Source organism: Rhea americana, unplaced genomic scaffold (assembly GCF_003343005.1).
Source record: "Rhea americana isolate MKP2758 unplaced genomic scaffold, rheAme1 scaffold_6, whole genome shotgun sequence".
Lineage (NCBI taxonomy): Eukaryota > Metazoa > Chordata > Aves > Rheiformes > Rheidae > Rhea > Rhea americana.
In genome coordinates, this window is record NW_028186756.1 from 5,050,577 (window position 1) to 5,061,998 (window position 11,422).

At 40.3% G+C, this 11,422-nt stretch overlaps 1 protein-coding gene across 1 annotated transcript; it reads right to left on the reverse strand.

Moving 5' to 3' along the window:
* Positions 1–465: 465 nt before the first annotated feature.
* On the reverse strand, positions 466–5,903 carry VMA21 (vacuolar ATPase assembly factor VMA21). Its single transcript, XM_085319636.1, has 3 exons — positions 5,804–5,903; positions 4,242–4,351; positions 466–2,805 (listed from the first exon to the last, which is right to left on the reverse strand). The coding sequence occupies exons 1-3, from the start codon at positions 5,854–5,856 to the stop codon at positions 2,663–2,665; spliced, it is 306 nt and encodes a 101-aa protein (XP_085175762.1). The 5' UTR covers positions 5,857–5,903; the 3' UTR covers positions 466–2,662.
* Between the last annotated feature and the right edge of the window lie 5,519 nt (positions 5,904–11,422).

The window sequence follows — 11,422 nt, forward strand, 5'->3', positions numbered from 1 at the left end:
TACACGCACGTGGCTGCCCAGAGACCCATGAGTCACCTTATTTTCTCAGAGAGAACACAGTGGACCAAMGCATTACCTTGAAAGAAAAGATCTTCCTCTGGATTGATTAATACTCAGCTCTTGTTACTCTGAATTGCTGAGGCATTACAGTGATCAAATGTTTCAGATGTTTGTAACTRAACAATTTTAACAAGCAATTATTTCCTTATCCTTCCTAGGAAATACAATTTTAGTGTCTAGGGATTTTAGTATGTGAAACAAATAACAGATACAGCACAATACCAAGCTAATGAACAACAATAGCAGTTTTCCCATTTATACTCCATTATAAAGGAGTAAAAATGCTAGAAAACCACGTTAAAGCTGATCTGTTTGTTATAAGCTGTGCCACACAAATAGCATTAAAGACATAATTCAAAATATGTTCAGCACAAGTATTTGTTTACTAGATCTCAGCAGCGGAACTTGTATTGCAGGGTAATCCTTTATTAAAAGGCAGTATTTATTATACAATGTACAGTTTATATACTGGAAAACAGAAAAACCTCAATATGGCATTGTACAAACTAAATTTGAATTTGAAGTTTCTACAAGATGGTTCTCCAGTGTGCCAGCAGCAATCTAACACTGGATGAGAAAAGTTAATGTTTCAGAAACAAAAAGTAAAGATTGCTTTGCATTAGTGCAAAGCTACAAAGTAGCAATAAGCTTCACGGCTAATGCTTCAGTTGCATTCTAGCACACCTTGTGGATGTTGGTGCACATCTAGAATAGGGTGGAAGAGAGGAGAAAGAGCCCTGGAACACATTCCTGTAGCTACTGTGCATGGTTAGCTGATTGTTGTCATATTAATAGGTAAGTTTTACAAAGGCCAAATGTAGTAGCAAAAACATTCCAAGTCCTATACTAAACAAAAAGCTTCTAGAAAATGTTTAACTGATATAACAACTGGAAAACTCAAAGGAACAGAAAGACTTAAAGCACAATAGCTKAAAAGCAGTCATCAGCATTAGGAAAATTCTATGCATTGTCAAAACCTTGGGAGAACAATACTTTCAATATAGATTAACAAGTTTGCTAACAGCAACACAACAGTCAAACGAATTTCAGGTTATTATCCTGGCAGATAAAAATTTCACCATGGTTTTACTACAGAAAGTCCCTATAAACAAACAAGAGAAAAAAAAGTGGTTAACATGTTTTATCATTCCACAGTATACAACTTGTTTTTCTTTATAAATTTTAAGTTTTCCATAATGTGACAACTTTTGTGTTCTGCTTCATAAAGTACATTTGCAGATGGCTACAGCTTGTCTTCTCCCTTAGATCTCACTCACTCCTCTACTGCCCATTAGAGTTGGTTATAGCTGTTACTTTGTCTAAAATTTCACCACCACCAATACAATTATATAGAAGTAGGAACCTGCATAGAAGTTCACGAGCAACAACTTAAAATATTCACTAAAACAAAAAACAACACCCCTCCCCCCCAAAACTATACCATTTCCTTTGCATCATCAAGATTAACTGTGGACAGCAGATGATGAGCAAAACAGCAGTATGGCAACCCATGCCAAACACTGGAAAAAGAAATTAAAGGTTGAATTTTATGTCATAATCAAAAATCACGTTCAAAAATGAAAAAAAACAAAGCTGACATTTCACGTTAAAAAGACTCCACCTGAGTTTCTAACCAGTTCTAATTTTGTAGTGACTTAAAACTGGAAACGCATTTTTTTTTTAGAAGACTAATTTCTATAGGAGGCAAAAGTCATCTAGTGTTTTTGACTCAACAAACATACTACTGCATTACAGAGTCACTAGACATATCTACCATGCATTACTATTTAAACAACCTATTCATCTTACATGATTCTCTAACTTGAGACTTTTCCTGCAAATGAATAACAGAAGTCAGAAAGCAACTTTTTTCTTGGTTTTGATAGAAAAATACTGACAAAGCTTTAACAAACGTCAGTAGTTGTTCCTTCACAAGTTTTTCAGATTCCCTCAACTTGTTCTGGCATTTTTCAGTTTCTATAGTAAAAAAGCCTCTACACAACATAACCACTTCCAAGAGCTGCTTGTTCAGCCATTACCTTTATTCCACTTCCAACAGCAAAAACAAAATTAGACTGCATATGTAKTAGCATATTGATTAGCACAAAACAATGCTCAGTTGAACTGTATGTTCTGAAAATAGGGAAGCTCTCCACAGCAAAGAGAAATCACACCTTTCCCATTTGAGTTGGCTAGTAAGTTATGTAGCTTTTATAACTAGTAACTTAGTTATTGAAAAACATAATTTTTGCATCATGTCAATGCTATTTCCAAAGACGGCCAGAAAAATATTAAGAATGGTAAAAATGGCTACATGATTTTTTTCCCTCCCTCTGAAATACACAATTATTTTGTTCTAATTTCAGGTGAAGATCTCTTTAGTCAGCCTCTCCTAAGTGGAACTGATGTACAACTTTCACCAGCATTAGAGAAAATACTGGCACATATCTGAGATGAGCATAAGTCTTGTTCTAACCAAAACATAGTCGAAGAACTAGCCTCATCTTTGTACACATGTATACTATGTTGAAGAATGCTTTTAACACAATTCACAAAAATTCTATTTACAGTCTGTAGGTATTAGAGGGTGATGATTTTCTTTTTAGTCCTGTTTGCCTTCCCGCCACTGTCGAGTACCTTCATTCCATGCCACATACACAAATAGAGCAAGTACCACATGAACAGTAACTACAGCAACTATGGCAGCATAAAAATAGCTGTCTCTGTCGGACATTCCTAAGGYACCTGAGGAAATAAAGAGTAAAGAATATTAGTTATTAAAAACTCGGAAACATCAAATCACAATTGTTTCAGACCAAAGTTGTAGTTACTCTYGTATCAAAAGACTGAGCTCAGAAAGACGCATAGGAAAGAATTCACCATGATAATTACGYGTCTTAAAACATTTCTAGCATAAAGCAACATTGCAAGTATTTAACATTTAAGACAAATGCTCCGTTTTGGAAGTTAATAGTTTCTAAATATTCTTTTTTCTTCTATTACCTTTTAGCACCAAATAAACTGCATAATCAATTTCCCCCTCTGTTTATCTATCTTACAAAGAAAATCAATCCTCTATTGTTGAAAAGAGGATATTGAGGTTTATTTGCCATTATAAAAGGATACAAAAGTAGAACTACAATTAAATTTAGAGCTCTTCTAAGTTGCATGCTTAGACCATAACACAATGATTCCTCCTCAGTTACTAAAATATTAAGACTTCAGATACCAGAAGCATTTCAAAATATCACTTATCTTCATTCACTCATTCCAAAAAAACTCAAAATCAATCCCATCATTGATGGCAGTTCTCGTCATTAACTGACAAAGCAAARTTAAGGCTCAGCTTGCCAAATTATGCTGTGCCTCAGGTAGAAGAGCCAAAACAATAAAATGCATCTTGAAAGTTATTTAGCAAGTTTTCAGCTTCAGAACTACATATAGAAGCACACACCAATGGAGAATCATCTTGAAAGACCTTTSAACTTAGTTATAGGCTCATTAACTGCTTTTAAGAGCACGTGCTTGCTTTCTTCTTCTCTCCTCCCTCCCTCCTCTTGAAAGAGATGCTTTTCTTCTGCTCTATTAGGAAGTTATTATAGCCTTGCAGAATCAAGGCTAAAACTTGGCTGTTAGCAGTTTAACAGAACCACTGCATATGAGCAGTTAAAAATCACTCTTGTTTTTTTCCCCTCTTATTTTAGAGTGAAAACTCTAAAAGCAACCACATTCAATGTCTGGAGCCAGGCTTATGGCTTATGCTTATAAATGCAGGTATGTTTTAAAAAGCAAAAAATAAACTGGATATACAAAATTGTTCTGTCTTGAATACACGATTAGTTCAAAACGCCTGCAGGAAACATACCCTGATGATTTTGATAAAGGTCTGCTGAAAGGAGGTGTTACATACTCTGTAGGCAACAGRAATGCTGCTTCTATATACAATACAAATCATTCTATAACAAACAACAGCGACTATTAGATTGCAGATCAATGCAGGRAAAGATGTAATGACCATTTATATCACTTTCCAGTTTCAATTACACATTACAGCGCCTTCAGCCTGCAAAAGGGAACAGACATTCAAAACAGGAACAAACAGGGAGGAAGACAAAGAAACTATCAGAGGCTGTTTTTCCTCTTTTTTAAACAGTATTTCTAATCAGCAGAAACAGAATTACCTTCAAATATATAAGCCTTTGATGAAAAATACAGCCCAATAGGTAATGTGATCATTAAAGCTGTGAAGAACAGAAGTGTTCTTAAGGTTGATGTTAATGAACCCTCATTTCTGAAATAAACAAGAAAAAATATACATAGAAAGAAATCACAACATATATCCCTGACACAGGACAKCAACTTGTTCAGAACAGGAAAAATAAGCCAGTTACTTTAAGAATCGGGTGCATTTGTCACTTGGAAGCAAAGAAGACTTCAAGTATGCATTTGCTAAGTGGAACTGAAAATGACAATATTCAAAATGATGCAACAGTTCTGCTAGTTAAAGTTTCCTGGCAAGATTAATAATGTATTTAGAATTTTCTCTCTTTTATCACTTCGTTACCATTAAAACCATGGGTTTCATATTAACGTTTTTCAGTATATTATTTCCTATTTATTAAATCTCTATTAGAGACACATGAGAATGACAGTGTTCTGTGTCAAATCTTTCCGAGTTCCCTATTTTTCTTTCAGAAAAAAAAGAACTACAAGTGTAGGAAAATGACAAATACCACAGGCTAGGATACACAGAGAAGTACTTGGATCGACTTAACAGGTTAACTGCTGGAAATGGAGTTCCTTTTTATTTTTACTGTGTGTTGTCTAACTACTTAGAATAATTTTTCAGTTTCTAGACAGAAAGTTGGAAAAACTGCAGCAATTGTTAGAATATGGGGCCAATGCATCAAAAYAGATTTTTTTTTCCACCTTCACAGGTGCAAACCTAAAAGATATTGAACAAGACAGTCACACYGAAAGATTATGTACTTGATAAGGTACTCCCCAGACTTCATCTACTAAAACAGATTTATTTYTACACACCACCACACACAGGTTCCATTTGTGTGCTTCTGCTAAGTTTTACTCACTCCGCTTGGCTGCCTGCGTTATTTGGTGCTGATGTAAACACATAAGCCAAGCAATGCCCTTCCGACTTTCAAAGGTTACCAGAGTCAGTGGCCTGTGGCCTTAAGACTTCGAAACACGAATATCCAGCAAAAACAACCCAAGTCAGGATGCATAATTCTTAAAACTCACAGGCGCTTGCACAGCACTTTTTGTATCAGCAGCCTCAGGAGGTTTTATCCATACACACTTGTGCCACAGCACACTGCTTGAAATCACATTTCATCCTTGATGTTTCTTTSGAAAGGCGAGTGGAAATTTAAACAAAAATTGATTCTCATCCTCTGAGATTTAGTAAAGGGCAGCGACGTGCACCCCAAAGCCAGCGGCACCTCTCCCGGACGAGGCTACAAGACGTTMTCGCGCATTTAAGCGGCGCAGCCCGCAGCTTCAGAGGGACGCTCAGGACCTCGCCCTTCACCATGACTCGCTTCCAGCCGCACCAGTGCGTGTGGGGGTGGGGGGGGCCCCGCCAGGCGCCCACCCGCGCGGGCGCGACGAGAACAAGACGCTTCCCGGCTGGTTACCGGAGTCACAGCGCGGGCTGCGGCCGGCGGCCAGGCCCCCGCCCTCCCGCGCCGCCTCCCGGTCCCCCCCCGAGCTCCCGGCCTCCCACCTGAGGTCGAGCGCGGGGGCCGCGTTCAGCGCCGCCTTGTCGTACCGCTCCATCGCCGCCGCGACACCCTCCTCCCGCCGCTTCCGGTCAGCTGACCGCCCGCCCGCGGCTCACGTGACCGCGGGGGGGGCGGTCCCGGCGTGCGCCGCGGCGCCTCGCGGTCTCCATGGCGACGAAGGGGCGCGGGTGCCGCGCAGTGAGGCCTTTCCCTGCGTTTGCTGCTGTTTATGCAGGACAGRCGGCGGATTTTTTAGAAGTAAAGCGATTTTTATTTTCAGCAGTGGATGTAGCTCAGAGGAGCGCTCCCATTTGTTTGTTAAGATCCATATCAGGTAGCTAAGACCTAAGACTGCCAAATAGCAAGGGCATAAGAGCTGAATAGCGAAACAAGGAAACATRGAAGTGGAATAGTCTCACATCACGTCAGCTTACCGTACGGATGCATATCAAGTGTTCAACGGGAGCAAGTCACTCAAGGCTTACCAGTGCAAATCACTCTTCTTTAATGCAAAAATGCTCTATATTTTGTTACACTGATCCACTCAGGCACTAGACTAGTAACAGCTGTGCTGAATAATTTCCTGAGTGTTTAACTGATTTTCTGTCATGAGCACTTAAGGGAAATGCAAGATTCTATTACAACATTTCTGTGACTGTGAAAAAATAGCTTTTTGTTCACATTTTTGTTTCAATTATTTTGAAAGATCTGGAACTCAAAAAGTCTTGTCAGTTTGCTTCAGCTTTTATGCTTCAAGTATTCTGAAATTTCAGGCAGACCATAGACCTGTCGTATCTTGTGGATTACAGAGCTAATATAAATTTGCCCTTAAGCAGAAACTGTGCTACAACACAACTGCCAATTTGGCTGAGACCGAAGGTCCACTTATCCTAATAGGTTGTCCTCAACAACAGTCACCAGTGGGTGCTTGAAGAAGATAAGAAATCAGGCTCGTAAGAAGCAGCTCCTTCCCTGGGACGCTGTCCCAGCTGCTGGCAGTGTGCGCACAGACAGTACTACCTACTGCTGAAGGGATTCCTGGTTGTCCCAGCAAACGGCAAATGCAAGGAAAATGTCTGTTTGGTCTGTTTKCTCTGGCCACACATCTCCAGTGCTTTTGCTGTCTCCGCCACTTCTTTSATGCTGCAGCTGGTCTCTGAATTGCCTGGCAGTTTGCCTGCAAAAGATTAACAGTAACATGTTAACGCATCCCCTTGTTTAAGTGCTGAATTCCGTCCATTTGGGCCCTTTTGGAGTAAAGAGAGAATTTTGAACTCCAGACTGAGAATGTATCATGTGGGAATGGAGCGTCCTGCAATGTCATAGGGGGCTGATGCTGCTGCTTTTCTGGGGGCGCCTTCATTTCGGAAAAGGTGCAGAGCAGGTGTGAAGGGGCCTGCTGAAGCAATACCATCTAGCGGCAGCAGGAGAAAAGGAATTCCCACAGCAGGAGCACTGCTGGAAAGGTGAAAACTGAGAAGAGAATATTCAAAAACAAAACCACTAGCTTGTGAATATATATATATATATATTTCAAGGATATATCTGAAGTTATATATATAAATACACACATACACACATATGCATACATACATATATATAGTCAAAGTTTGTTTCCATGGTAGTGTATAAAAAAAGGAAGCTATAAAACAGAAGATCAGAAAAGGAGCTGGAGCGGGGAAAGGACCATGGTTACAGGTGCCGGGAATAGACTCAGATTACAAGGCCTGGTTTTGCAGAACTGCCAAGTGACCCCAATGGTTGGACTTTAAAAATGAAATTTCCCAGCAACAGACAAGCAGTGCTTTGCATCATCAACAGTGAACCACTGGCTTAGAATTAGAATTTGTAAATGTTTTTATGTGGTTAGGGCTAAGCCCCAGAGGAGATGGTGTAGCTGAGGGAGCAGCTATGAGATGGGGCCTTTGTTTCAAGTCATGGCTTGACACTGTCGGGGAGGGGGGGGAAGATACACGTTTGTGACTGGATTCACAGTGCAGGGAGACAATTCCTGTGTAAGAAAGTAGGCATTTGTGGGGAGAGATAACATTTGCACTAACTTACATAGTTGAACAAACAGACACTTTTAGGGGCTCTATGTCTCTTTTGCTGAATAATAAGGRTTTTTGTCCTGGAACATTGCCTATTTTTTCTGACAGTGATGTCGGTTGATCTAGTAAAAGATGTTGCTTCTGCTTACCAAACCCTTCATCTTACATTTTCTTTAAGAGATCACGACTACAGCAACACTCCATATACTCTTACCTATTTTATGAACCTCTACTCTCCAGGAAGAAAGATATTTCACAAAAATGAAAAATAAATGAATTGGCTAATTCTTCATGATGCTCTAGTCCAAGAACTCAACTTTTCAGAACAAAATTCACAGCACATTGCATGGTTGCCCGCAACATTGCATTGCAGAGATCCAGYGCCCTGGGCCAAGCCTATCACAAAATTTATGAAACATTATAAAATTAACCTTCTTTTTTCCCTATTCTGCTACATGCTAAGCCATTCTTCAGTATAACGGTGATATTATTTGCATTCTCCAGTAAAACAAATGGCAATATTTTTATAGCACTACTGGATGCCAGCAGTTTAGGATGTAAGCCAGACCTGCTCAGCTTAATTAATAAAGTAGCTAAATTTTAATTGAGACTGTGGTTTCAATACTGTCCTTTGCATGTGGCAGCTTAATTCGTTAATAAAAATCTCCAAGGTCATCTGTATTGACAGGAGTTATTTGTTTTGATCCACTTTACCCCCAAAATATTTGAATCCAGTCAGAACCTCAGTTTGGCTTTCAGATGAGTGAACACAGCTCAAAGGAGGCCAGAATAACCTATATTTAACTTGCAGATTAACACAGTTCATACTTTCTCTGCAAATAAGCACAGATAGTTGCAAGTCCAACTTCTCTTTCCCCCCAGCTTTCCTGCGAGGTGCAAGAAGGAGCAAGTCACTAGGCAAATGCTGCAGAGTGAATCAATGGCTTATCATTGCTCACTTCCCAGGGCTTTCAGGCTAAATGCTCTGTTTTGTCCAAAGCACAGACTATCACCTTGTTCCTGGGAAAAGGCAAACATAGCAGGTGTCACTCAGCAGTAGCAACTGTATGACCATACCCAAATATCTATGGGAAAGTTTGACTGTACACTTTCAATGATCTATAATGGTCCCTAATTCCAAACAACGGCAAATTTATAACGATGTGGCATGGAGGACCAAATACATATCAGTTTGGTTTGTAACTGTAGGAAGGATCTGGAGTATGAAAATCTGGAAAATGAAAGGTATTTTGAGACAGGATTCAAAAAGGGCAGTAAAGGCTTTGGAGAGAGTATTTGCAGAGCTAGTTCTAGACACTTCTGTAGATCACATGCCTGCCATCAGCACCTGCCAGCTCATTTTAGATCTCTTCCCTAATTGCGTGTTGCCTGCTCCTCTCCAACACTGCTTCAGGGAGCCTTACTGGAGTGCTCGGCACCATGGAGCCTGTGCTGTTGAACCTGGAAGTGGCTACAAGAGCCCCACGGGAGCAGGGGAGCCAGAAAGATGGGAGAAAGTCATTACATTCCCTGGGCACCAGATTCAAAAATGCTTCTCTAGGACATGTGGTAGACCGGCCTGCTGCTCCTTTGGGAACTCACAGACAGTCAGTCATAGCCCTTAACTCTCACTTGGAAAAATGACTGATGCTCTCAGAGGAGTTCAGTATTGAAACCTCAAAGATCTTCTGATTTTCTTCAAAGACTAACAAAGAATGGACTAAGCTGGCTACTGTGGACTCCTCAGTAGCCCCAAAGGATAGATGGGAGGATCCTCTGAGCAGCTCTCTATCAGGCAGTGGAGGACCCTCATCCACAGACCCCTAGGCTGGATGGGGTTCAGGTACAGGGAGATGTGAAGGGGAAAATATCTCACTTTTTGAGTAGTCTAGTATTTATCAACCTTACTTTCAGTATGGTGACCCTCTCCTTTCAAGTGAAGACTTCTCATCACCTCTACTCCTCTCAGTAGCAGCGTAAAGGCAAATGCATCAACCCTCCCTCTGTGACTGGTCTGCATGTAGGGACTTGCATGTTTTGAGAAGCTGACAGAGAACAGGGAGCTTTGAAGGACCTTGAGCCGTAGAAGTCTGGGCAAGATTTTCTTTGTTTCCCACTATTGTAACTTTTTCCACTACCTCAGGTCTCATTGCTGTACCCTGTGACCTCCCTCCCACACAGGCATGCACTCCCATAACCCATGGGAAACTGAGAAAACACCCTTTTCCCCTGTCAAGTATTTCTCTAAGATATCAAAAGAATAATACCCCACCTCCTCCCCCATCCATGACTTAAAACTGGTGTCTTAAGCAGTAGAAGTAGCCTCAGAGTAGTTATCTACTTGGTGCTGTGTGATATGTCTGTGCTGTAGAATCCCCTCATGGTAAGAATTAGAGGCAATAATTAAAGTTAGAAAATAAAAATATTAGAAAATATAAAATATAAGACATATCATTTATGTTTTGAGGCTGCAAAGGATGCAGTGAATGGTACATGTCTGAGTACACTGTGTACAGAACATGAAAATCTTGAGCATTAACTCAACAGTAGCCCAAGGCTAGATGACGGATGGTTCTGTTTCACTGATTCCTTTCAATGATAGAGCAATAGCTTTCTAAATAAACAATATTCTCATTTCATTGAATCTTACGCCTCTTCCTTGCAGACGCTGTTCTTTGCCTTGCTTGTTACTTTTTCTGCTGAGTTTACTAGGGACTTCACCTTTGATGGGCATTTCGTGAAAACTTGCATTAAGGCATAGTAACCTACTCTTATAGAGGAAGAAAGATTTATTCTGGCTAATTTTCCTGTAGTTTAGAAGGTCCCATTCAAAGCTAGTCTGATAAATAGAGGAATGGATACAACWATGATGTAACTGTGGTTATCAGTAAACTCTGTCAAGGATTAGGGTGTTCCTTTCACTGCTGTGAAAAAACTATGATCTTTCCCATGGGAGCATTAACTAGCAAACATGTTGTTGCATTTCAAGGGAAGTGTTCCAGCCATCAGAAACACACAAACAAACACACCTGATGGTGGTCCAAGAGGAAAGTATTTATTGTCTTAAAGCACCTAAAAGCAATGGAGGGAAAGGTGGAGAGTGGTGGGGGAGAAATGGGCTAGAGAAATAGCTGATACTACATTGACACATGATCACCGATCTACTGACTAACTACGAAACTGAAGCTGCTGTTAACAACCCTGAGGACGGAGGCAGTCTCTAGATTTACTATTCTTTGCTAGGAAGTTTGCGTAGAGATGATGAAATTTTTCAAGACTTAGCTAGATAAAGCCATGGCTGACCTTATCTAGTGCTGACTGGATTCCTGCTTTGAGCTGGAGGGTAGGCTCAAACAAGCATTTCTACAATTCTGTGATTGGGTCAGCTCCCAGATCTGGCACTGAAGCTGAGACATTTGAAACTCTCTGTGACTACAAATGAAAACCCATGGCTTTATATATAAAACTACAGTGTTTGTACAACATACAAAAACTACAATGACTGATGGCCCAGTGAGAGACTGGCACTGAAGGCAACTGATGCTTGATCATAGTAGCATTTATCAGCCT